At 34.3% G+C, this 27910-nt stretch overlaps 1 protein-coding gene across 3 annotated transcripts in view; it reads right to left on the reverse strand.

Annotated features, from left to right (window-relative positions):
• The window catches only part of LOC100543167 (transcription initiation factor TFIID subunit 4-like), a 132778-nt gene that overhangs the window by 89760 nt on the left and 15108 nt on the right, over positions 1 to 27910 (reverse strand). For 2 of the 3 annotated variants that reach the window (XR_014886166.1, XM_085235119.1), the window contains exons 5-10: positions 27075 to 27197; positions 25506 to 25595; positions 23423 to 23680; positions 14709 to 14814; positions 10418 to 10532; positions 4145 to 4314 (exon numbers count right to left, since the gene is read on the reverse strand). Coding sequence is in view for 2 of the 3 variants with exons in the window: in XM_085235119.1 (XP_085091245.1) it covers positions 4145 to 4314; positions 10418 to 10532; positions 14709 to 14814; positions 23423 to 23680; positions 25506 to 25595; positions 27075 to 27197 (862 nt within the window). In the remaining variant the exon portion in view is untranslated. The remainder of the gene's footprint in view (positions 1 to 4144; positions 4315 to 10417; positions 10533 to 14708; positions 14815 to 23422; positions 23681 to 25505; positions 25596 to 27074; positions 27198 to 27910) is intronic. The other variant, XM_085235120.1, reaches the window with a different exon arrangement.

Genomic DNA, 27910 nt, shown 5'->3' on the forward strand with positions numbered 1-27910 from the left:
AAATATGGCCAAATCAGTCCAACACTTCTTACAATGTCACATTTGTAATTATTCTATTTATCCAGAGCTCTGTAACAACACAAACTGAAATAGAAACATTGGGTGAAGAACACTGAAGGTGATGTGAAAGAGAGAAGGAAAGAAACTAACTCAGAGAGCACAATATAGCAAAATTATGTTTAATTATTATTGCTTTCAGACAGTTAATTTATGGTTAACAGTCTGCTCATAAAATGACCTTTTAGGGACAGCCACGGAAAAAGCAAAATGGCATAATCTGGTTGGAGAGGACGTAAGAACTGAAATACTGCTGTGGGAGTTAATATTCTGCAAGCTCTAAACTTGGGAGGATATTGTGCTCTGGTGACCACAAAATCACAAGCAAAGCTTTTGGAACTGCTAGCAGAGTCCTAGAGACCACCAGTCCTCAGTAAAATGACTCATATCATTGTAATGAGTGGAAATTTTAAAAGTAACCTGCATAAGAAAAGCAAACTTCATCCCACTGTACCATGCTGGGTGGTACCAACAAGACATTCACAAGGGCTTCTGCACACAAAAAAATGTACTGCGCTATGAAAAAGTCCCATCTTGTTAAAACCAAACACAAATGAAGAAAAAAACAAACAACAAAACAATCAAACATGAACTGCTACAAGGTATCCAGAATAGACTCACCACAGTCTGGTAAAGAATAAGGTTAATGACTGTTATTTAGGTATTAGGCTGATAATTTAATTCTCACAGTATACAGTTCTTATTTAAAAACAATTCTTAGCTATTACTTGTTAATGTTTTACAGTATTTTTCCCCCTTTCTCTTCTATACATGTTCCTTTCCATGGACTTAGTTATCACACAATATACATAGGATCACCTTTTTATCCCATCCTAAAGTCCCGATAACATTCACTGTATTAAAAATACAGTATAGTCTAATTCTTATCTGATGAGTCTCGGGAACAATGCTGTAACTACAATAACTCTTGAATCAAGGAGTTTCTATTTTCACAGAACAGTTACAAACCACACTTTCACTCTTAAAACAACCTGCTACACCATACCATCTTATTAAAGTATTGCCCTTTTTGATAAATAGTGAAGACTCAATACCTAAAACTAGTTTCAAAAACCTAATAAAACAATCCAGCATTCTTACCCATGAAGAAATAGCTTTGATTGAATTGTATTGAGAAGTGAAACATCTACAAAATTATTTTTCTTGTTTCTTCTCCACAAAAACAAAACAAAACAACAACAACAAAAAAGCTAGGATTTTTCAGTACTATTCAGTTTATCTTACCCACTCACTCTGCTAATGGAGTTAAAGGCCTAGAAAGTTTTTGAAGTTTACACACACATTAGCACATGCATGAAGAACATCAGTCTCTACCTCTGAACTTGCCAAAAGAAACAACAGTGTTACAGCTCTCTGCATGTGTTTCATTGTGCTGTTCTGTCACACAGAAAGATCTGGGTTTAAATTTTTATGATCCTGTATGGAATAGCAAAAGAGATACATTATCTGCTCAGAAATATCCACTCTTGGTTTCGCATCAAAGAAATTGAAACAGTCACAATGCTGTCTTCCTACAATAACAAATGGCAATGATTACCAGACAAAGACAACTAGATATCAGATTGGATAAGGAAACATGTGGAAAGTGGATGAATATTTTAGCATGAATTACCTTTCAGTTACTTCCTCCATTTACATGGATCACTAATAATATTGTTCATTTAGATTTAATATAAACTTTGGATGATAACAATGCCAAGTTGAACAGTACAGGTAAGAACACACAATAGATTAAGAAATCTCTTTCACTATAACTTTGAGGCATTTGGCTGGTGGTTACTCTCAAAGACTGAGAAGCATCTGCTCTCGCTTTAGCAGTTTATATTCTGACTCTAGTGAATGGAAGCACAATCTCTGAAACACCCTTTGGGGAACACTACTGAGTTGCTCGACAGAACTGTTACTCAGAAAAAGAGAGGAAGAGATTAATATGACAGAAAACTTGAAAGATCTAGCTTCTGAGAAGGGAGAGAAGAGCAGTTTCCTAATACTGTACATACCACAAATCTCTCTTTTACTAAAACATTAAAAACATGCCCTAAAACTAAAGTGATCATTAAATATGAATAGATTTAAAGGTAGAAAATAAGGTCTCTTTAAGTCATACTCAGGTTAAAGGAAGAAGATGTATTTTATCTCATTTGTCAACAGGCATAACAAAAACAGAAGATTGAGGACTCACATAAGACACTTTCTTTTCCTAATATGCCTGAGAAGGTCACAGCCTCCTGTGCTTGATCCTGGTGTGTCTAGGCACAGCAACACATGGTAAAACTGAGTTTCATCATGATCTTACAATGTCGTTATTTTAAGTGCCCAGTAGCTCACACACTACTAAATTTGTGTGGTCCCAGGCAATCAACAAATCTGGCCACACACAATGAAAACCAAGCTTCTAAAACTTCAAAAATCAGCTGAAGGAATTCTCTTCTCAAGAGCCATAGATCCCAGATAGTAGCCACTAGTGAACCCCACAGACACTTTCAAAACTATAAAAGGCTTCATATAAAGACAAAATAAAGCTCTAAAAGTGGTTGCAGGAGATCACTAGGAGTGGCCGCTCTTTTGGATTCATTGCTTTTGAGAAGTAAATCCCTGCAGCTGCTTTTAAAAGCTTTGAAAGTTTCATTTCAATTATCAAAGCCAATAAAGCTTCAGAAACAGCCATAGGGATTTGCTCCTCAGAGGAGCAAACCCCAAAAGGCAGTGATGAATAGTGTGATGGGTTCTGTGGTTCTTAAAGTATGTACAGATTCCTGCAAGTCCTGCACTTGTAATTACAGCTCCATGTTGTGCAGCAATTGTTACGCCCAGACAGTTCATTAAGGATTATATGGCAAATTTATTACTGATTTCCCATTCTTTTTAATGGTCTCCATTTCCTTTTTGTTTTCTAACACCTGTATAATGCATTATATGAGCATCCTTCACAACATTTTCTCAAACCAATTTCACAACAATCTTTCTGCCTTCCCATCTCAGCTGGTAATAAGCCACTTCACAAAATATTGCACATATGCTTTCCCACGCTGCATCACATAGTGTAATCGCCATATCATTTCAACGCTAGCTAAAACATGCAAAATTCATTTCTCACAACGGCTTCAACTAATTATAACACAAAAGTGAAACTCAATAGTAAATTAATGAAGAAACTTGCTGTAACTGCAATACGAAAAGGCTTTCATTAAATCAGTGAACATAAACGCAATATTTCAGAAATGTCCTTCAAACCTTAAAACCCTACAACCTTAAAAACCATGAGGACAGTGATTCCCTACAGATTTTCACAAATTTATGAGTTTTTGTTTTGTTTTGTTTTGTTTTTTAATAAAAGCTTCTATACGCTTGGAGCTCTGTATCTTAAGACTTTGATGTACCTGAAAACATTATCAAAAATTATGGTGAAAAGATACATTTAGGTAACAGATCATATACAATATATTAATTATGTATGTAAAATAAAATACATAATGAGCATGCCTAATAACCTTAAAGCATCACTAATTTTGACTAATTATTTTTTCTACTGAAATTTATAACATTCATTTTCAAATGACAGAATAAATAAATAAACCTTTTGGAAAAATACTACAAGAAAATCACTGTGAACTTAAATAGATACAAGTGTTAAGAACTGAATTATTGGTTTGCATGAGGAAAAAAAAAACTTTGACAGGTAACTTCAGCAATCTGTTATATCTTATTCACAGGTGTCCTCTGTGACCTGAACTACTTAATTTACCTCTCTGTTTCAACATTCTCATGTGTAAAACATGAAGAAGGATTGTGAGAAATAATTAATGTTTGCAAAGAGCTTTGAGATCCTTGGATATAAAAAACATGGGGAAAGTATGAAATATGAAAGGACCTATACAATGTTTTTTTTTCCCATTTGGTATAGCTCAGTTACTTCTATCACAAAAACCTTGAAAGTTCAAGAATACAAGATTATGTAATAAAAGGCATAAGCTCTCTTATTTATAAAAATCTTAAGTGCTAAGCATATTCTGTTACTCAGAACTATATAACGAAAAATACCAAAAAGAGAGGACATGTTTCTCACCCATTTCAAGTATGCGTTTATGTAGAGGTATAGCAGCAAGAAAGGGTTCATCTTTACATGACTGTATCTGGGTTCCAACCAAGTCAGAGTTGGTAGCCATAATTCGGGCACTTTCTTCATTTAGATTAACACCAGCCATAGAGGCAACATCATTGATGTCATCATCATCTCTACAATGAAAATACAAATAAAAAATAATTCTACATTTGAAACATTCAATTAATACATACAAAATAACTCCAGAGCATGCAATAGGCTTGCTGTCTGGGCCAATTTAAGTCACAACTACCACGGTCTCAATTCTCACATTACATATTCTAGATTCAGAGTTAACTATTTCTTGATCACATTCTGAAGTCCCCACACACAGGGCCATTTGCCCGGAGTGATGGAGGTGCCTTTTCTTCATTTTTGAGTAACAACAATGAATTCACAGGTAAGTTTGGTTTCCAAGCATCATTTAACTGTACAATACTATTTTCCCTAGCAACATACAAAAACAGTTGAACATGTCATCTAGTTTTAGAAAAATGAGCTGCATTTCAGATGATGATAGCAGCATTTCCCAAGCCACTGTTTGCTCTGCAATAGCCTTCCTAACAGCTTGACGAAGGACTAACTGACAAATTTGAGTTTCAGAAGACAGATCATACCGGTATCTCCCAAGCATCTGTTATGTCCTACCTCTATAAGAGATGGCTCATAACTGTGGAAACAAACCATCTGTTTTCAGCACTTTCTGTTTAGGAGCTATTTGTGACACAGACACTGGATTTGAGTGTATTCTAGGAATGACTACACAACTGTTGAGAATATACATATGGAAAAAATCCACGTACATCCAACTTCACAGTTCTACTGCATAAAACAAGCAGAAGTTTAATTTAAAAGATTTATATAAAAACATACATACATGGCCATCTACATGCACTAGAATACTTAGTTTCACCTGTTAAAACATGTAATGCCACAGTAAAAAACAAAACTACAAGTAAGGATTAAGAACAAAAGTAACGAGAGGAATCTAGAAATCCATGTCTTCCCTGTCCCCCCCATACTCTTCTAGATATCCATCTCAGAGTACCTAATTTTCTTGCAAGACTTTGATAGTTTGTTAAGATATTGGTTTTGCTTTCTTTTGAAGGAAGAAGAAGAGATTTTTGCCTGTATAAGCCTGGAGAAATACACTGAATACTTGAGGCTGAAAATGGCAGATTTTATAATGATTGTCAGAAAAAGTTTGTTACTTGCACAAGTCAGTTTTTGTTATTTTCCACAAGCACTAAGAACTTCATTTCTTCTCCAAAGTGAAATTCCTGAGGATACTGTCACTTTTCACAGAGGTGGTTTTTTTTTTGTTTTTTTTTTTGGTCTTTTTAAACTTCTACTTCGATTACCCTGAGATTCCAAGTATTACCTTTTCTTTTTGGTAGGCGGTATCAGAAAGATAATTCATTTCTTTATTTGAGCACAAAATAGGAATTCATAGAAATGATCAAAATCAGCACAACAGCACTTACGAAGAAGACTATTGAGGTAACTCCTGGACAGAATTATTTCCTGTCAACTAACATCAGCAATTTGCTACCACCAAGTACATTTGTTTTTATTTTATATCAGAAAGAAGATAGATGTTGAATATATTTTAATTAATCATGATTAGCAATACAGATTTTCCAGATGGTAAAATTTCTATCAATATCCTTTTTTACTTTGAGGAACTTCAACACAAAAGAAAACTTGGTTTCGGATACTGACATAAACACATCTGTATACAAAAGAGGGCTAGCATTTTTGCCATATCATTTCCTACAGAAGTCAACTTCTAACTCCACGTGTCTTCAAAAGCCATTCTGTGGAACAAAGATGCCATCCAGTGGTTGACTAAATTGATGATTACTGTCTATCTTTCCTTATTCATCCTGGCACATTATTTAACAATTTCATGTTTCCTGGCAGAAATGACTATGCTTATATTAATTACTTCTGGCTTTACTGAGCTAAAATCTGAGCCTTATCAGATAAATCTAATATCTCAATATGCATGCTATTTTTAAGTAGGCAGCATGGGTTTTCAAGCTGTTTTCAAACACAAGGTCATTTCTTCATCCTATATTTAACCTTTTTCAACACCTCCTCTCCCCCTCTTATTGATGAAAAACACTCATGCAACTACAAAAAGCACCTCCTTGAAAATAATGTTCAGAAAAAATGAAGTATTTGCACAGTTTTCTATAACACACTTCAAAGGTTTGTTTAAATTAAGACAAGACATTAAGAAAATCTGGAGGCATTTTACTTATGAATAAATCTTCAATGTGTGAGTGCATAGTAATACATTTCCTCACACACTTTTTAAGATTTGAGCTCATGATGTCCAAATCTCCAATACTGAACTATTCCCAAAGAAGTTACGTAAAATAATATAAAATAATATATAAAACAGTTGAAATAGCATATGCCACAGATTCCTCACTTTTTCCAAAGTAAAATTTCATGTTTTTATAGCAGCCCATGCACATATGCAAGACACTAAGTCTACATATTAGTTGAGCAGAGATCAGCTACAACACTGCATGGAATCTGTCACTTGAAATTACAGCAACAGCCACTACTGTATTACACTTTAAAATAGCATCAGTTTCGCTGATGCAAATTCTATTATAATGCTTATTCTGACTTTCATAGGGATGAATCTCAAAATTAAACCTATCACTGCTTTATCATACAATTCATCCATGAAGTCTACATTGGATTTTACCATGAAGTCTACGTTGGATTTTACCAGTGACAAGAAAAAAAGGATGACAGAACATATTACATTTGTGATCAGCACTTTATTTTATTTTTACAAATGTGGAAAAAATACAAGCTCATCTCAGAGCCTGAAACGTTGATCTGGGAAAAAAAAAAAAAAAGAAACTTAAAATTACAGCTTAAGTATACCATTTAACACCTGCATTAGCTTTCTTGCTTTCCCAAAACAGCACAGTGCTTGGTGCTTTATCAGATATATCATCAAGCATTTTGAGGTATTTTGCCAAAATTATGTTATTAAACTTGTATTTAAATAAAATAAAGAGGCAGAAACAGACTTATCTGATTCAGAATGTATGTCTTCTGGGCAGACAAAAGAAGACTGAAATACAGTTGATTATTTATTCCAGGGTATAGTCTATTTCAAAACATGGCCACTCAGCAATATAAGTACAAAGACAAGGTTCAAATGGTACCAGTCATTTCATGGCATGAATTCTCAAAAAACAACAAAAAAAAAACCCACAACACTGAGGCTGCAGAGATAATTACAGGCTCCAAAAGGTCACGTACAACTTCATATTACTGTCTCAGAAATAGTAAAGTTCCTGTGAAAAGGAAGGAGCATCAGCCTAACAGGCACACTCAGGCAAATGATCATCATCACACACATTAAAGGAATGGTTCTGCCCACTTCCTGCTCAATTTTAAGTACAATGCCTCTGAGTTTTACTCAGTTCTGTTAGGAAGCGATAGGACAATACAGGTGTACAAATGCATACCTCTGTCCTTGTAGACAGGCGGAACTGGGCAAGTTCCTGGTGTAACCAAACTGCTCTGACTCAGAAGCTGGAATAGCTGACCACCAACGTCCCTTCCAACTAAAATGATTTTGACTTAATTTCAGGGGAAACAAATGCTTCCACTTTTTCTTTATATTGGCCACAATCTGAACTGCAGGTAATAACTACTTCAAGAGCATGCTATTTTCATTGTTTTCTGTAGTACGTAACATTTGTGGAAGCTTTAATGTTTCTAAATGAGACTGGTGATGCACACAGCAGCTGCAGCACAATATACAGGCCCCATGCAGACTTCAAGGGGCCGTCTGCTTCATTTCTCCTCTACTTGCACTTTATTATGGTACAAATATTTGGATATTTACTATAAGAGAAAAAATATTACAGAGAATGGAATTCCCATTTCCATTCATTTATGTAGTAGAAAAGTCAACTAAATTGAATGGTCTGTATTTTCTACTTAATAATGTAGCAACAATAAATTTTAATATCAAAAAGGTGACGTAAGATTTCAGATTTACATCATCTTTGAAGTGCAGAAGCCTCAGGGCTGAAGACTGTACGTCATAGAGCAGCAACCACAATATCTGGTGAACTCGTGTAAGCAGTCGTACAATTAATTAATTAATGCTGACATTAGAGGCTAAGCTGTAATTTGTGACATTTCTAATTGCTACATCTCTCATATAATTCCTTCCACTGTTTCTCAGTCTAGAACAATACCATAAGTTTAAGAATGTGTATGACTACAAGAAAACAAAAATAGCCAAGTTCACATTTCCATTTCTAGTGACCAACACCTTCCTCACAAGAGTAAAAATAAAAAAGTAGAATATAGAATAATGAAACAAATATGCAATAATGAAACACTAAGGGCAAAATAAATTTATACATAACACAACTATTTTTCAAAATTCTTGCTTTGCTGTAGATGCCAGTTTGCCTTCTGGCTAAAAACACATTCTTCACACACGCTGGGAATGTTGAGGAAAACTAGTCAGCATTCAGAGGATTAATACAGATTTCCAGCTCTGTGCCTTTAGGCTTAATAGTCAGACATCTATTTGTCCTCAGGAGAGGTTAGGGGTTGAAATGCAAATATGCAAACAACTGAATTCTTTGTTAAGATATCAAGGAAAAGCTTGATCTTTGCTGCTGTTTAATAAATCCCTGCAATTTTATGGACTTATTTAAATGCAGTATTGTGTCTTACTATTTGAAGGAGAAAACAATGCAAGGAAACAAACACATTCATTCTGACTAAAATTTGTTCTCCAGAGGAAAAATGACATACACCCTTGACAGCTTATTTACCAAACTCACTAAAGATTTATTGATTTATCAATCAGTGCCTTGAGCATTTGCTTCTCCCCAAGGGAAAATTAACAATTCCAACTAACCTAATATATTCTATGTATAAACTAAGTGAATGCAAGAATCAATCCTGGCACAGTTTACAACATCCAGTTAAAAAAAATGCTGTCCCTTTTGGTGTCTGTAAAATTGAAAGCTATACTAACGAAGAATAAATGCTCATGTTGCTTACAAACATAAAAAATACTTATTAAGACAGTACAATTCAACCCATAAGACATTTTAAATCATTTAAATACTCAGTGGGAGGCAAAAGCATTGGAAAATAAAAAATTGAATGATTTTGCTTCTAGATTAATACTAAGTACTACCATTATTAGTTGCAATACTGACATGCCTCAAAGCAGACATATTTCACTAAGAGCTACAAAATCTCTTTTATTGCACCTGAAAAAGTCTAAGCCTGCAAAATTAATTACTGGTTTCATGACATCAGAGAGCAGCATAAGAATTCCTGGATTTTCATTTCCTTCTGGATTACTTTGTCATTTAGCAAAGAAACAGGAAGAAGAAGAAACTGCTCAACCATTACATGCACATTAAATGTACTCCCATCAGAGGGGAAAAAGAAAAAAAGACAGAGAAATCAAAATGCAATAAATGGAAGACCAGTTTTTCACTACAAACAGCTAACATATCCAAAACACTAAAAAAAAAAAACAAAAAAAACAACCAAACACAGAAGTTTGCAGTACAAAAGAACTGCAAATAGCAGCTCTATGCACCAGTGCTCCTGTGCTGAACTTTGCAGCACTAGATTACTATAGAAACTCACAGAACACCGTAATCTCTGCCACAAAAGTAGGCACATGAAGAAAAGATAAAGCAATGTTTTCTTTTCTCGTAAAAGTACACATACACATAGAAAACATACTAGTAATAACAGTGTTTGCAGTATGCTTATGTGGAGATGGCTGCAGCTTAGCAGTCATCTATCAACAGGATGCCTTGTCATTATAATTAGCATCTTCTCAGCAAGATATATTCCATATGAACATTCAAATCTCATACATAAAAGCAGTAGTGTATTTTTTAAAGCTTCATATGCACTATTCCACTTGCCAGAATTTTTATTGAAATCCACGGAAGTGAAGGCTTTATTAAACATTCCAAAGTGTATTTAGAGAAAAATCTTCAAGTCCCACCACTCCTTTTTATTTTCTTTTTCCGATACAACTAAATAAGAAAATTATCATCCAATCACAGTAAAAAAGCCAGAAATTATTGTAAAACACTGCCCTCTGGTGTTAAACCAATTCTGAATTTTACATTTAAGATCCCCCCCCTTCCAGCCACCCTCCTACAATTTTTATTTTTATTTTTATTTATTTTTTTTTTTTACCTGAAAGAACCACCTCCAGGGTCATTCAGCTTGTTTTTCTGATTTGCAGAGACCTGAACACCAAAGCCCCCAGGACTTTTGCTGGCTTGTATTGTTGGTGCCTTCCCTACTGTGCCTGAAAAACACCAAGCGATGTTATTATGAGCTGTCTTAGACAATTTACATCAAAGAACCTTCTGTCCAGGAACTAAATTTAACTGTCTGTAAATTGCAAACAAAGGAAGTTATTATTTTTAAAGATTACACTGCTGAAGAAGAACAACTTTAGACAAAATTTGTATTAACATTACAGTATGTCCTATATTTACAGAATACTGAAGATTCTCCATACATGAAAACCGTTGGCCAATGTTGGTTACAATACACACAAAGGTTATGTGTTTCAATTGCCAGTAAACCATTTTTCTTTATATTCTGCACAACATATAGAAACATAATTTCAAATGTTCTTAATATAGATGTGTTAAGTCAGCCACTCCAGCTAATAACTACACCTTTTACATTTTCTTACAGTCATTTTTGATGTGTTGCTGAGTTCAAAATGTTACTTTAAGTATTTTTAGATATTTATACTGTATGTAAAAGACCCCATACCATTTTAAAATTTGACATACCCTCCCTCGTAAAGGTTTTCTTTTACTTTCTTATTTTGAAAATGCTTTTTTGTAAGTAATACACATCTGTTTCTAGACTTTATAAGTCTCTGTATACAAAAAATGGCATTTCAAACTGAGCCAAATTGTGGTGTACATTCAGCTTGTTGTGCAACCAAATTAAGAAAAAAAGATATTAATTCCTGACATTTGGAAAATCTAATAAAAAATAATTATAAGCTTATGTTGCTAATTGGTAAACCAATGAACATAATTATTAACTGTCATTAGAAAACATCGAAACATTATGTGACTCAAAAAGTACTGATAAATGAAAAAGACTTACTATGTCTTCCTTTAATATTGAAGATTTTAAGACATGCTTAGCTCAGTTATATTTTGTCCATTTCTTTTAACCCTACTTGTATGTTGGCATGTGAAAGTAATTAAGTCATGTGTTTACTTGACTTAAAGAGATTTTACTTTTTTTTGGGGGGGGGGGGAGGCAGGGGGGTATATCATTCAATTGTATTGAGTTACAAACTATAGTATTTAAGACTGAGAAGTACATGAAAGTTCTTCCTGCACATCTGTGGATCAATTACCTAAAAATGGCATGGTATGAACCTTAGCAGAAATAAGCTATTCTTTTCTATGAATTCTGAAAACCACAGAAATTCTGAAATCACATCTATCACAATAAAGCCTTTAAAACACTTAGCTGAAACAGAAGCACTAGCTGTACATGAGCCCTGCATTCCTCTTTTCCTTCGCAAGTCTTCATCTAGTGTAATATATGCTCTGAGAGCAAAACTTAATTGACAGTGTTCATTCAGTTATTCAATCAAGATAAAAATATTTTTGCTTGAACCCTCAACATTAACAAATACAAAACAAGATTCATGACTTTGAGTTCTAAGTCTGGGGAATAAAACTACTTTGTCATCAGAAAATTCAAGGTCTGTGAGATGTCACAGATAGCATCATTTCACAGCCTGGTCCATTTATCTATTTCAGATTAGCTGATTGAAAGGTTTTTACTAAGTGAATTGAAAGGAAAGAAATTATAAAATAATAAAAACGAGCAATCTCTGCTTTCAGCGGCGAGTTTTGAGGAAATTGAAATGTGTTAGCCTTGAAAATTATTGCAATGGCTGAAGTAAGGGAACAGCAGTACTTCTCCAGAATAAACACTATATTCCTTTGCAGCTAATATCAGCATTTTCTTTTCCTCAGATAACTTTTGACCCCAAAAATTAAGGAAAACGTACAACAAGAGAGCAGTTAACTTGTTGGTTGGAGGAAAACTGTATGTCTACTTTGGAAATTTAAAAAGTGTCTCACTTTCTTTCATCCTATTACATAACTCTATTCAAATGGATCTGACAAAACTAATATAAGTTTGGGGGTGACACGCAAGTCTTACAGTTTAAATCACAACCATGTGTGATTAAGGAGTTAAATAAAAATTTTGGCTCAACTAACAATTTACACTATGGCATATGGAAAATTAAAATCACCTGTGGGTCTAGATTTTTCTCAAGATTGGTAATGACGTACAGAGTCTATCAACACTGTATCCTTGCTTCAAATTTCAAGTAGCATGATTCTGAGAAATAAACCTACATTCTGGAGCTCCTAAGTTCCTAGTTCTGTCTTTGCATAGGTTAAATAGCTGCAATGAACACTACGGCTAATTATTTTACTCTTTGGCTCCATTCCTCCATCTGAAAGATTCAATTCACAGATATTTTGTACTGATAACTGTTTTGATAAAAGAGTGTGACTTTTTCCTTAAATAATTATAATGTTACTTCCCCGGGTGTGGATGCCATTTACTAATACAAAGTTATTAAGAGTCTGCCATCTACCTATACTATAGTTTTGAAAGCATTACAGTTTGTTCACATGGATGCATTAATATTAATGTAAAATGCAGCACTCTGTGGAAGTCAGATCAATTCTGACATAACCATCCTTGAAAAATCACACTCCACAAAATTTTACTGCTGTAATTTTCTATTCAGTGTTCTATTCCAGTATCTTACCTTTTTCTATGGGAATCGTTAAATCAGCATAAAACACAATTATACTGGTGTTTACATTAGAAAATTTTAACAATACATCACAATCAAAATGTACAGTTATCTGGCAGTATGCCATAGGCATTTCTTAGAGCTGTGAACACACAGGCAGATTTTTCCCCAGACATGGGCAGAATATATAGTCTTCACAATGGGATATTTTCTTAAATTTCCATTCTGAATGCTTTGTATGTGTAACTAAAACAAGGTAGTGGCAGGCTTAAAAACAAGCTTGTAAATAGGAATAACCTCACTTGAAAGCACAGCTTCGCATGAATTGGCCTTTGTGAGTTTTTGTCTTCCTTAACCCAACCTGCCAGTTAAGTTGTATTTCACTGGCCAGTCAATGGCTACCATGAATAAATTTGTGACCTGAATTCACTGTTTGTGGTGATGTTGATACTATGCAAATTTTTCACATACTGCTCTCATTCACAACTTAAGAGATAGTATACTAAGAACAGAAATTAAATCAATCTTCACTCTCAGACATTAGTCAGAAGTGAAAGTCTGCACTCTAAGACACTGAATACTCTTCCTGTTAATAAACTCAGGACACGAGTGTCAGTGCTATCAAGTAAATACCTTTTATGACAAGTAAATACATATCTTTCTAACCTGGAAAAAAAGCCTACAAAAGGAATACACTGACAGCTTGGTCTCCTTGTCCATTCAGCCTTTGGATTCCCTGAAGTGAACTGAACAAGAAATCAACTGCTACTGTGTGTTTTTTTGTTTTGTTTTGTTTGTTTTTAATGCTTCCTTTTCCCAAGACAAATGAGAAAAATGAAACAAGTCTAAACAGGCAGCAATAGCTTCCATGTGCACTTTTGATTTCTGATTCAGTACCCCAAGATGATAAACTCTGTATTCCATTACAAATCCTCAATCATCTAAATCCCCAAATCCAAAACGATACTCTTCCATGTAATTATACACCAAAGCTAAAAGGACTAGTGGTAGAAAGGAACAAAAAGATATTTATTAACAAAAGAAGGGTTCAAAAACCATCTTTAAAAGTGGGATGCATCAGCCAGACATCCACCCACCTGTGTACAAACCCGTGAGAAAGTTGTGTATACCACCAGACCTCTTTCTCCCCTGGCATGTCAGGTTGCTGCAAACTGTCTCTGACCTCACCAAACAGTAAGCATACTGGCAGAAAAAAGCATGTGAGTTGACAAATTTCTCCAACTCCTATCTTTATCTCTGGAGCTATAATGTTCTGTTTGAAGAGCAAGAGTTAAAGTAGGATGATTAAATTCAGGAATTCTAGAAGCTTCAGGAAAAACAAAGCATTTCTTTCTTGGCCCAAAGCTACAGTGTGCAATACTAAAAGTCAAGTTCCTTACAGCTGAGTAAGGAACTAAGCACGTGCAGGTTGAGTTCTAAGTTAACTTCAAAACAGTTAACTGCGTAGGTCTGAAATGTTCAAACTGCACAGTGAAAACATGCGCTCCTCAGCCAGTATGAAGTAAAAAAAAAAAAAAAAAAAAAAAAAAAGTGTCAAGCCTGCTAATGTCAGCACTGCAAGTTTTTCCCATGCTACCAGTTCATAATTACAATGAAATTCATACACAGGTAACAATCTCACTAAAACATTTAAACCCATACCTTGTGGTCTAATGGTCTGAGTTATTACCACTGGCATCCTAATCTGGGTAGTCTGGCAAGCAGGGTTTCGTTTCACAGTTTGAGCAGATGTTGACTGGATAATCTGCTATTATTAAAAAAAAGTATACTTATATTATACTCTTTATACACAAACACACACAACGTAAACATACTAACACCTGCAGTTACTAATATAAGCATATGGATCTCTACAAGCACAACCAGCTAGTGACAAAAGTCATATTCATGTAATGCATGTGGTTGTGTGTGTGTGTATATATACATATTTTGCTGTTATGTTAAAAAAGATAAAATAATACTTGACACAAATGTTGTACGTCACAACCTTCATAAAAAATGTGAGGTAAACATCAAAGTTCAGACTTTTGTCTTCACAAACTTTACTAGCAAGAAAAGTATTTGCAGAAGAAAACTGCAATAATTTTATTGGTATACATCTACAGCAGTTAGGTCTCTCACTATAAACCTACGCTTTTTAAAGAAAATACATACTAAAAGTAAAATCCAAAATATTATGTTCCAAAGTCAGATGTACACAAGAAGGGAAAGTAATGTTTTGGGATTATTAATTATCTTTTAAATGTTAACTGGATATTCTCGTGGGTTTGTTTACTGAAATTCTGAGGTTCTTACCCAAAACAGAAACTGGGTCAGGAACTTAGAATTCGGCTCACATATAAATTAAAACAAAAAATAAAATAATAACAATAAAAAAAAAAAACACTGCAAGGGTCATTTCTAAGGATAGCTAAAAGAAATCAGGGACAAGGTATACATAGACATAGGGAACAGAAGATTCAATGACACACATGGATGCTGCAGAATGGGAAAAAAAATCCATAAACTTTGAAAACAAAACACAGGCAGATAGCTGCAAATAAATTACAACCACAAAAACCCTGGAAGTCATGTTCTCTTCACAGTCACAACTATGTTAGTTCCATAGCACAATACATCCAATTTCTGAATTACAAGTCGCTGTCTTGCACCATTATTACCTCCAAGAAGACAGTATGCAATGTCATGTACCACTACATGAAGTGAACAGGAAAAAATGCATCTTTATTTAGCATCTCCAGATGTTACTCTTACAAAGTATATGCAAATATAGCATTTAGCTGAATGAAAGGCTAAATTTCTGACTTCAAAGTATGCTATGGAGAAAAGGAAAAATATATACATATATACACACAGATATGCATACATATATACACACATATTTTCAAATGAGATGTAAAAGTAGAGAATAAAATGAGCTGGGGACAGACAAGCAAGTGTTCCATGAACAGGAACCAGGGCTGCCAAATCAGAAGGAGAAAACTACAAACAGGAGAGGAGAGTAGTGAGGGAACAAGAATTTTAATATAATCTGGAGGAAAAAACAAATAGGGACATTTTCAATTAAGGAAATTGCATTCTGTACAACCTAAAATATTAAAAGCTGTGAGATCATAATAAACCTGTGGATGTAGAAGTATTAAGAATTTCTAGCTTGCAGAAAGAGAAAAGGGGAAAAAAAAAAAAAAAACATTAAAGATTCAGTTTCAATTGTAGACACTGAAAGAAAAGTGAGTATTTGGAGTATAGAAATGGAGCAAGTAGACATAAACGTACTAGGTCAAGACAGGCAGTGAGTAAATAGCAGCACGCAGAATAAAGGAGCTACCAAGTTTCAAACTAGAGAAAAATATAGGCAATAAGTGTAAAAGAGGGAAAAAGTTTAATTAGACTCCATTTTCAGGCACAAAAATTTCCACATACAAATATATTTTCATAAGGAGACATAACAGCCCAGAAGTAAAAAATTGGTATTTTATAGAAAAGAAGAATGTCACCACTTCTACAGTGATTTATTTTATTAGATGAGTCTTCAGAGAATAGTGAAGGAAAGCAGCCATACCTTAATTGGCCAAAAGTCAGGCCAAAAAGGAAATGTGTGTGACCTGTGGATAGAAGTATCATCTACTATTACAATCATCTGTTACTAAATTCTTTCTCTGTGAAGCAAGCAACTTCTAGAATTCAGGATCAAATTCTGTTTCATTTGATTAATATTTTCACACAAATACTCTACAAAGTGGGTCAATTAACACTATTAAAGATAGGCTAGTATTTAATATTTAAGATTATGTAAATAATGATATTATCTTTACTATTAAAAAAATTGATGAATGTATTTTGAATGCATTAACAAGTACTATCCTAGGATCTCAGCATACACAGAAGTGCTGAAAGAATAGAAAATGACTGAGATATAAACTTTTCCATGGGGTACAGATCAAACTCCACATCTTCAGTTCTATAGTGAACCTAGTCAGCAGCAACACATTCTCTAAAAGGAAAAACTGCACTTGAACTCAGAGCTTAGATTTCAGCTTCCATATGGTTTTACGGTATATTTCAACGCAGATGTGATCTTCAAATCTGACAGCAGTTAAGGAACAAACATTACCAATTTGTTTTTGAAACAGAATGTGCAACTTTCTTTCCAAAGATAAACAAAGAACATAGTAAAAACTGATGAATCAGAGATAGATTACATTGCGTGAAAATTCATAAACAATCTAAACCAGTCTTCATCAATTACACTAATTTAAATTGTTCTAATCCTCTTGCCTATTTTCCCCACAGCATAAACATTATTGTTTCATCCAGAATTTGGTCTGGAAAATGTAAGTAATGAACAGGGTGCTGGCATAATAATCTAGGAGATGATTTACTTCACCAATTTTACATTTCTCATAGCCTAAAAATATGAACATACCACATCTGACATTACCCATTCATGTGCTGAATCAGTTCACAAGCACCAACATCTTAAACTAGACTGATACAGAAAATAGAGAAGTGGGTGTTTTTAGTAAACTGAGGTTATCAGAGATGTTACTTCATGTTTAGCAGAAGGGGAGCTCTTACTGCTGTCTCCAACTACCTAGTGGGAAGATGTACAGAAGACAGATCAAGACTCTTTTGGTTAGAATAAAGGCCAAGAAAGAAATGAGTCAAAGCGCATAAAATGGATTTAAGTAGAAAGATGGCAACTTCTGTTTCCCTTCTATCTACATGAGAGATACCAAAAAAAATGAATGCAAACCATTAAAGAGAAAATTCCTTTGTGACAATCAGATTACAGCTCACAATTAAGAGTTTCAAGGAAAGGAATTCTGCAGATTTCAACAATCCAGGTGCTTCTTTGCAGATGCATAGGATCACAATGACCTGCAGCCTGTATCTTGACTGGAAATGCAAAATTAATCTCATCTGATTCACACAAAACAACACTTTGCAACAGAAGCATCTGATCCAAAAGCATAAGCATACAATATAGCAATAAAAACTAACAACAAAAGAAACAGAAGCTTCTGCAAAGAATTGAACACAAATTTCAAAAATAAGTTTTATTTTTGAGCATTTTTTCTCTTGATTAATTAAAAAAAAAACAAAACAAAACAGTGTGGAAGGAAGAAACAAGTAAGCTACTTGTTCAAAATGCAGAATGGCTATGGACTGATATGACATCCATCTTCACTCATGAGTAAACACTTGCTAACTCACTTGTGGCTATGCCACTTGTGATTTATCAGTCTCCGCGCTCCTGAAGATAAATGTCATATCAAACCTCAGCTATCATGTAATCTGGCAGCATTAACTTAGAATGTTCATGCTTTCATGGGCCTAGAATTCATACTTACCATTACTGAACATGCTGTAATAGTAAAAGAATTTTTCAACATGCCTCAAAATTTACGTACACAATTACTGTTTTCCTCCCAGACAAATAAAGAAAAAAAAATTTACTTTTTGAAGGAGCATATAATTTTTAATGTTAAGATGACAGTGTTGCTCTATTGAATTTTCAAATAAGCGATGAAGTAAATAAAAATAAAAGCCATTGGAACACTTGTCCCACCTGCCCCCCAGTGTAGGAGGGCTGTTCTGAAAGTAATGTTGGCCCACGATGGCAGAGGTGGATGCTGGTGTGGCAGTAGTTGATGAGCCTTTCCGCCAATATTGAATTTCTCCATGCAGAAAAAAATGTCATCCACCAACACTCATTGACATTTGTTGAACATTTATGGAGCCCAAACAGAGGATGTGAGCACAGTGAGGTGGTGGGTGGTGCATTTCAGTAGTGGCAACAGTGACAGGGAGTCACCTCCACTGGTGCAGATTTTTAAAAGCACAGCATGCAGGCTCTTGATCACTGCTGGTGAAAAACACATAGCTGATGATGGTGACAACAGCAAAAAAAAATAGTGTAGATGAGAATTTGCTATAACATTGTTACTGTGCTCTTTGTATCTGTTACAGTTTCCATGGAAATAAATAGCAGCCATTACTTTCAGAGTAACCTACTAAAAAGTCACTGAACTGTATTTCAAGCAGGCATACAACTTTCCAACTATAGGTTTTGTTCCTACTGAAAGATCACACATTTTTATATAAATTTTCTTGTACACCAAATTCAAAACCTGCAGCTAGTTATTTATTAGTTCATTAATATAAACCACTTCTATCCAAATAGACATCTTCTACTCTTCCATTTCTAAGATGCCTTGTATACAAGACAAGAACAAAATCATTTCTTGTGAGCACTGAGAAGTGTATGAATTACATTCCTTTAGAACCAGAACTGATGACAGGAAGGCTTCAGCAGCGAAAACAAAGCACAGCATCCCCATATAACAGGATACTTATTCTGCCACTGTATTTTATTTGCATATTCAGTTGCTCTATCCTACCTTCTTAGAAGACTCCAACTAGACCTGCACAGTCTTTATGTTACTTTACATAATTAGATTATGTAACTAAATTTGTTTTAATTAAGACGAATCACTTCAAATTTCTTTGTTTTTTTAATCATATAAATTTAGTGAGCGACTTCAACCTCCAGAATCCTTCTTATAACATAGTAACAACACAACATGTAAGGTGCAAATCAATCTCCATTATTCAATCTATTTACAGCTTAAACACTTAAATAAAAATAATCTCTATCATTCACAGAAATCACAAAAACAGAATAGATAGGCAACGTCTGCATATATCAGCATATAAAGAGCTTTTGCCTACTAAGGATGACAATTTAGACAAACTTTGAACATTGCACTTAGAACAATTAGAAAAATTGATTGCTAGCTTATCTCATTAGTGCCTCATCAATAAAATATTAGCCCAAGACTTATCCACATTTCCCCAGCCAGTAGTAGCTACCATTTCTAATAGAATTATCTATCTCTTATACAACACTGATTTGTCATAGTTTTAGAAAAGGATGCACACCTTGCAAAATAGAAAAATATAATCCCCTCACTCATCTGTGTCAGCACTATAGATTTTAATGATTAAGTCTCTTTTTGTGCAATCTACATTGCAAGCTGAGCAGTATACAGAGAAGTCTCTACTTGTGAGAAACCACAGTATATCCGGGAGAAGTATCACCACATGAGAAGAGCCACAAGCCACGTGAACTAGCACTACGGACAGAACTTATATACAACAGGAAGCGAAGATGACTATGATTGAACATCTCAGCATCTTACACAGTACCAGGTTCACTATACGTATAACAAATCAGGACAGTAACAGCTCACACATCTTAGCCACATTGCTGAGTTGTACAGTGTAAGACAAAGAGCATGTCTAACTTCTATTTAAATTATCAGCAGAGATGCTTCGTTAGTAATGAATAACAACATGTGAAGACAATGCAGCTTTACCTTCAAATGTCTCAATTCTGCTGGAATACATTCTTATACAATTCATATTGTTTTTCTGGAAATAATAAAATTCTGCTTTGCCATCAATTTAACGTTCTTTGTTTTACAACAGCAGAATCATAAAAACAAATCAGAATAACTTCTGAATAAGCTTACCAAAAATGCTAAGAGATGGAGTATCTTGATCACTACTGAATGCAGAAGGGCAGTTTTTCACTGACTAAAAAATAACAGCATTTACCTAAGGTAATGCTTTTAAACAACTCCATTCTGACTAATGTAATTCAAAACTGTAAGATGAGTTGCTCTGAAAGACTCAATATATGCAACGATAAAGATTAATATTGTGTCTTTCCAAAAGTGCCATGGACTATCTCCTAACACTGACCCCTTTGTAAAACAGAAAAGTAAAAAAAAAATGAACAGCTAACAGATTATCCATTTTTTAAGATGAAAGTGGATACTGTAAACTGGCTGGTTTGAGAGGATCTATATTCCAAAACAGGCTTGCCCTTCTGCAGCTGGACAGTTTGCATAGCCAGCTGGAACTCTCTCCAGTGAGCTTCAGGCTTGGAGAGTCTGGAGCTCAGCCAGTTTCCTTCATCAGTGCTGGCTGCCCTCCGGCAAGCCAGCTGTAATCTTCCTCTTCCGGAAAAGTCCCAGGCAAGATTGCCAGGAGCTCTTTGCTGTGCTCTGATTTTGGGGAGCACTAAGAAGTGTGAAGAGTGTTATCATTATCACTACAAAAAAAGTCAATACTTACAAACAATTACTAGCGTGATATGAGATGATGTTGGGTTGTCTGCTTGGCACATGAGCCGATGGCTATTGTGGAATATAGCATTTTTTATTCAGTATCTCTTATTATCTGATGCTGCTTTTGTCTGTACAGAACTAATCTGAGGGACATTAAAAAGTGTTTGGTTAATGTAATGTTTGGTTCTATTAATCGGTTTTGTTACTGATAAATTAAAACAAATACAGAAACCCAATTTTACAATAAAGCTGAAGAATTTTCATTTCTTATGCATTCATTCTCCATTAAATATTTTCTAGAAATATTAAGCATAATTTTGCTCCACAGTTTGCCACCTTAGGAAAATTGAAATGCTATCTCACATACCTAGTAAGATTAAAATTTATTCCTAGAATTATCAGCTCCTCATAGACTGAAAATTTTCTTTGCCCATTAGACTCATTTCCTCAATGCAGTTGTCAATTCCCTCACGTTGCATATGTACGTTGAATGACAAAGCAACTCTTCACACTGTTAGTCTCTACTCCCATTAATGTCACAATTGCTTGTTTTGTGTACCCACAGGCACACTGGAGAGGGAGAATGTATGTGAATGTTAAGACCTGTCTTACATGAATTTGGATTTATTCTATTCAGAAGATATTTCAGAAGAGCTATAATCATAAAAAATCTCCATGAACTTTTCTTTGTTCGACATCAGTGTTTCTCACAAGTGGAAAGTAGCCTGCCTAGCAGTCACAGGAGTGTTCAGAGTGAGATGCAAAACACTGGAAAAGGTAGTGCTAGCTGGCAGTGGCTTTGCCCTAGGATTGTGACATGAGAGTAGACTAGATGTACTGGCCACAAGCATTTATACCTGTAAGGAACCTGCTAGCTGCTGTCAGAAATTTGCTTTCTGCAGGTCAGAGAGTAATTTGTACACCCACTGCCTGTAATCAAAACCAATTCCTTTTCTCCTACCTTGAAGAATGAATGCTATTGTCAATTCATTCTTACAGAATGTAGACAAGCAGGACCTAAAGAAGTCTAAGGAACACTTTTCTAAATTATAAAACAGTCCAGAAAAGGTGGAGAGAAAACACCTCAGAAAAAAAATTCAGATGGCTGGATGGAAAGCAGTCAAGTTAAGGCGCAAAACATCCACATCTGTGCATTACAAAAGCTGAAGCAGGGTGTCTAAAAACCAAATCAGATGTTCTTACATCTTAAAACTATGCTCACAGTAAGCTGGTAAAATTGTATTAATTTCATTTTAAATTCAGTAATTTAACTGTCAGAAGGTTCAAAAGACCACATTTTCAAACTGTGTTTGAAAAACTGCCACTTTTAAATTAAAAATAATGAACATTCTCCCTCCACACCTCCTGAAACCTATTTCCTTTACAGAGCCTATAAATTCAAGGATAGAAGGTGTTACAACATCATACCTGCATTTCTGAATCTAGATAATATGCATTGTTCCAGCTTGACACACTTTCTGGAACTTGCTCATTTAATTTTGAAACTTAAATCAAGTACTTTGCTCACCTATACATAGAAACTACAGACCAAAATTCTCACATCTTTGTTTAGAAGGATGACAATGCCTGTAAGAACTCAGTGTCTTGGTAAAAACTCCAATCATGTTTTAATTACAAGTGTACACACCCTCACAAGATCTTATGCAGCAATAAGACAAACTCATCATCCACTCAGTAACTGAATATGCTGTTGCCCTATTGGTAATACTTCTGCAATTAGTGAATCTTATCATGTAACATTCCAGTCTGCACAGTAAGTTTCAGTAAAAAAAAAAAAAGTACAGAAAACAAAACATACTGATATAAAATTTTATAACTACATAGTTATATAGATAGTTTAAAATGAGCTAGTGAATTTTAATGTACTAAAGGAAGCAAAGAAACATACCTAAAAATTATACTCTAGCCTATAAGTCTTGTTAAGTTTTCAGTTCTAAATCTGTAATTAATTCAAATTCCACTATAATCACCTAACATCCATATTTCAGAAAAAAAAGGCCAAGAACATAGGCTTTTCTTAAATTTAAGACATGTTAATAATATAACCTAAATTAATGGTTCAGCATGCATATAAACAACTGTAACATGAACTGCTACTGCACATTGTAGATTATTATATAAAAACTATTTCCCAAACAAATTGAAATAAAAATAACATTAAAAACTGCTATTTAGTCTGTATATTACAGTACCTACCAGTTGAGAACTCTGATTTGACTGTACCACCTTAACCTGAGGAGGCTGCACTGTATTTGATACAGAGACTGTGCAAATGTTGTTTGGTTGCCTTATTCCTATTGTCTGCGTTGTGACAATGGAGGAAATACTTCCAGAGGCAGATTGAGGTATAACTTGTGATAGCTTGGTTTGTTGAAGCAACTGCTGAGACGGCTGTCCTTGCAAAACTGAATGTTGACTATTCAGTAAAGATTGTCTCAATGCAGGTAGACTTTTCTAAAAACAGAAAAAAAGTTTATGAAATACCAAATTTACCAGGTTGCCTAAAATAAATTCTCCTGAAATTTGCTGTAAACCTATAAAAGATTACATCTTTCTTTTCAATTGTACAATCTACTTTTTCATGAAAAAGAAGTAATACTGAACACAGAGAAAGCTCAGTTTATAATTTCAGTAAGATTTCAATTTGTATTTAGTAACTGCAGACTCTGATATGCCTCAATTCCACCAACATGGTAAACTATAACCCTCCTCCCCAAGTCAAGACCATCTAGAACTTGCAGCTTAGCTCTTTGGAAGGGCAAAAAATTGAGAGAAAAGACACAACTGTAGCAGCAACCTACTTAATGCTAGAAGTAGGCTGCACCAATTTACTTCTCCTGACATGCCTCCAATACCTAGAACAAGATGATTTAACTGTTGATGCCCTACAGCAATAGTTGTTTACTGTATTACTACTGATCTAATGTATTCTGACTGCATTAGAAAAGTGTACTATTGTATGCTTCATGTTCAGACCAGTTCAACCAAAAAACACAGTTCCAAAAGGCTACACCGTACCTTCATGAATAAACTTCTTACTTTAAGTGGTAGAAGTGTTCTTTTGAAGTGCTATCCCTCAGGCAGCTGTAGAACACAAGTGTTTAACTCGAGCTATAGCCCTTTCTAAAATTCTAATATTTATTTAAAATTTAATGTCTGTTGCCAAGAAAGGACTTCAAAGAAAAGAAACAGTTAAAATTTGTGTTCAAGCTGAAATGGCTGTAGCGTAAGAGCAGGAAAAAGAAAAGAGTTAATGATAACTTGAAAAAAACAAAAGCAAGGGGAGAGAGTTCTGACGAAAAGATGAACAGAGAAAAAAAAGAGGGAATCTTCCCTAAACTGAGAATTTTTGGATGAGAAGAAAAATGTTTTCAAAACAATAGCTGTGGCTTTGTTAGAGCATAATTACATTTGTACGTGTCTAATCTTGCATATGGAAGCTATTTTAGGTAATGCAGGAAAAAAAAAGTTAAATTTACCCCTACATTTACTACTGCAGGATCAATAAATCTGTTTCGAATCACATTAGAATTTCTGTATGAAAAGTTGCAGATTACAGGCAGAATCAACTTATCAGTTATTTCCATAGCATTATCCAGGTCAGTTTTTCACCATTGCAATTACACATGAATTGAAAGTTCTTAACATCTCAAACATAGATTACAATAAATAATATGGAGAAAGTCTAATTATTTGAAGCATTCTATAGACCTTGTAACTCTTCCAGTGGACATGGTGTACTTTACAGAAATGGACTACACAGAAAGCTTAATGCAAAGAAACACTACAGAATAAACAACGTATAATTTCCAAACAAAGCAGTAACAACTTTTATAAACAAATCTAATTTCTAATCTAATAATCTAAAAATCTAATTGTTGTAGTTCAAGGCTACTCAAGCAGTAAGCTCCAGATCAGCTCTGGAGCACACATAAATTTTGCTTAAGCCTAAACCAAGGTCTCAAACAGGAGATCTCCCTCCTGTAGGAAATCCCATTTTCTTACCATTCTCTTAGCCTGCTGGGTGCAGCTAACTGGAGTACATAGCCAAGGCTCCCAGTCAGGAAGGGAATAAGCAGCACCTGGCTGGCCTGACAGTGGTGAGTATTGCATAAGTTTCAGCTGAGCAGATTTCAGGAGAAATCCTCACCACAAAGAAAATATTGAGTACTCCTCCTTTAGACAGGTGAAATTAATTCCACTTAAAAAAACATTCTCTAAAACTCAAAGTACTAACATTTACACTGAAATAAATTTATCTAAACAATATTCACATTACCTTAAGGAAAGGTACAAGATATGGCTGAGGAGATGATTTGAGTTCTGATTGAAGGCGGCCTGTAAATTCTTCTGGATCAATCTTTGCATCCTTGGAGGGGAAAAAAAGAAAAAAAAAAAAAAATAATTTTAAAATATATATAAAACCATCACCAATTCAGTTCTGTTGTTTGGTTGTTTTTCCAGATAATGAGAACAAGTTCATGTATGTAAAAACGTCCATACACGGTATACATGTGTGTCTACATACACACACACACGCACTTACTTGATTATTTAAAAAAAATATTAATTCAAAAAGAGGTTGTTGAAGTAGACTGACAAGTGATTATAAAATTTGCCAGCTCTTATAATAAGAAAACAGCTTTACTTGACTCCAAAGACAGTTTGAAGGTCTAGTTTAAATTAGAATATAGGTACACGCTTACATAAAGCGTATGTATGAGCATATTAAAAGCACACATATGTAAAAACATTCACCTGTACATACATATATTCATAAAATATAACCTTATAAAAATATAGATTATATTATATATATATTTACTAGTTTATTAAGTAGTAAATACAGGAGAATTGTGTAATGCAGATATATTTTTCAGATACTCCCAGTACAATCAGGTTGTTAGACTGACAGAGAAAAAGAAACAAACCAATACAACCTCCACTAAATAAATCTATTTCTTACATACGTGTCCCATTATTTTAAATACTCTAAGTAGCTATCTTTATTTAGTTACAGTTTCTTAGTTATCAAAACTTAAAATGAATTTTTACTGGAACTATAGAATATTACTGTCTAATTGTTCCTACTTGAAATGTTTTAAGAGTTGTTTAAACTATACAGGTTTGTGCCAATTAATTAAAAGAAATAGGTATCAACTACTTTCAAGTGCAAGTTCTTCAAAGACCTTTTAAGAAGCTCGACCATTTGTCCAACTCCAAAGTAGCACCTGTTTGCAGTGCATTTATGTCTGTTGCCCTGAAGACTACTCAAGTTAACCTTTTTTCCAAGCTCACAGGTTCTGTTCAGCTGAAAGACAGCTTTTCCTCTAAAAATTAACTCACAGCTAAGGCTCCATGCAGGGGCATCTACCTGGAGAACTGCTCAGACACTGTAGCTTAGCAAAGTACTTTTCCTACAGTTCTTGAAACTCTCAATCACATTGTGCAGATTTCTACATTCATATTGTGGTTAAAACATTAATTAGATTTTTACTTTTTCAGAAAAGGTCATGGTTTGGAGGAAAACAAAATGAATCCTCACGGAAAAAAGGAAAAAAAAAAATTTTTTTTTCTTCTAAATTTTCCACACAGACCAAAGAATTATCTATCAAAACAAGATTACTTTTTAATCCATACTAAATATTCTGTTGTATTTCCCCTTTCAGAATATAAGAGAAAGCCTACTTTATCAGATTTTTTAAATATACTGAAGAACAGAAAATCTGCATTTTGATGCAGCCCAACTCCTTTCCTTATATGATAGCAGCAGTTTTCAGCATGTTACTCATACTTAAATGACAAGCTTAATGTAATTAACATTAGTGAAAGGTAACTAAATACTTACCAACAAATCCTGAACCAGAGCTTTCACATTGCGGGATGTTTCTGGAGAAGGTGAATTATGAGAAGCAAGTTTTATAAGAGTAGCTAAAAAGTTCTTGCATTTTTTCACATTCTCTTGCATTTCCTGCAAAAGCCAAAGAAAATAAAAATCAGACACATGCTACTTTCCAAGTATGATCACTGTACATTCCAATTACTATAGAGAAAATGATTAAATTGTTCTAATTCAAGCAGGAGATACTGCATGTACAACAGCTGTTATTTTGCTACTGCTGTTAGTTACCCGACATCATCTTCATTTCTTATTTAACTGAACATCATACTTCATTATGACTAACAGAAATCAGAGAAAGAAATACTTAATATCTTACCTTTTGATTTGATAGAAATAAGTATAAATGCAAGAACTAATGTAACAATTTGTTGGACATGCATTCTCCTTTGGAATGCACAATGTACAGCATTCCCTAAATTATCTTAATTTGTTAAATTATTGATTCAGTGTTTTTGTACAAAGCAGCTACAACAATAAAATCAAATTAAAATCATTCAAATTCTATCATATACAATGTTTTTCAACAGCATAAGATCAAATGCTCTTATGTTTCAAGATATTTTTATATGTTGTAATTTGGTCCCAGAACTCTGAGAATCAGAAACAATACACTTCAGCTTAACCATAGATTTTCACTTATTTACAAATATATGGCAAGATGGAGAAAGTTGTTCTTCCCTTTCAGAATTTGTATTCCACTTAGTTGAAATGAGTGGAAGGGCTTCTGTTTTGTAACATAAGTGTTTCATCACAGGAATTAGGCTTGCATGGAATTTTCCACT

This window comes from Meleagris gallopavo, chromosome 13 (genome assembly GCF_905368555.1).
Source record: "Meleagris gallopavo chromosome 13, MGAL_WU_HG_1.1, whole genome shotgun sequence".
In the NCBI taxonomy this organism is placed as follows: domain Eukaryota; kingdom Metazoa; phylum Chordata; class Aves; order Galliformes; family Phasianidae; genus Meleagris; species Meleagris gallopavo.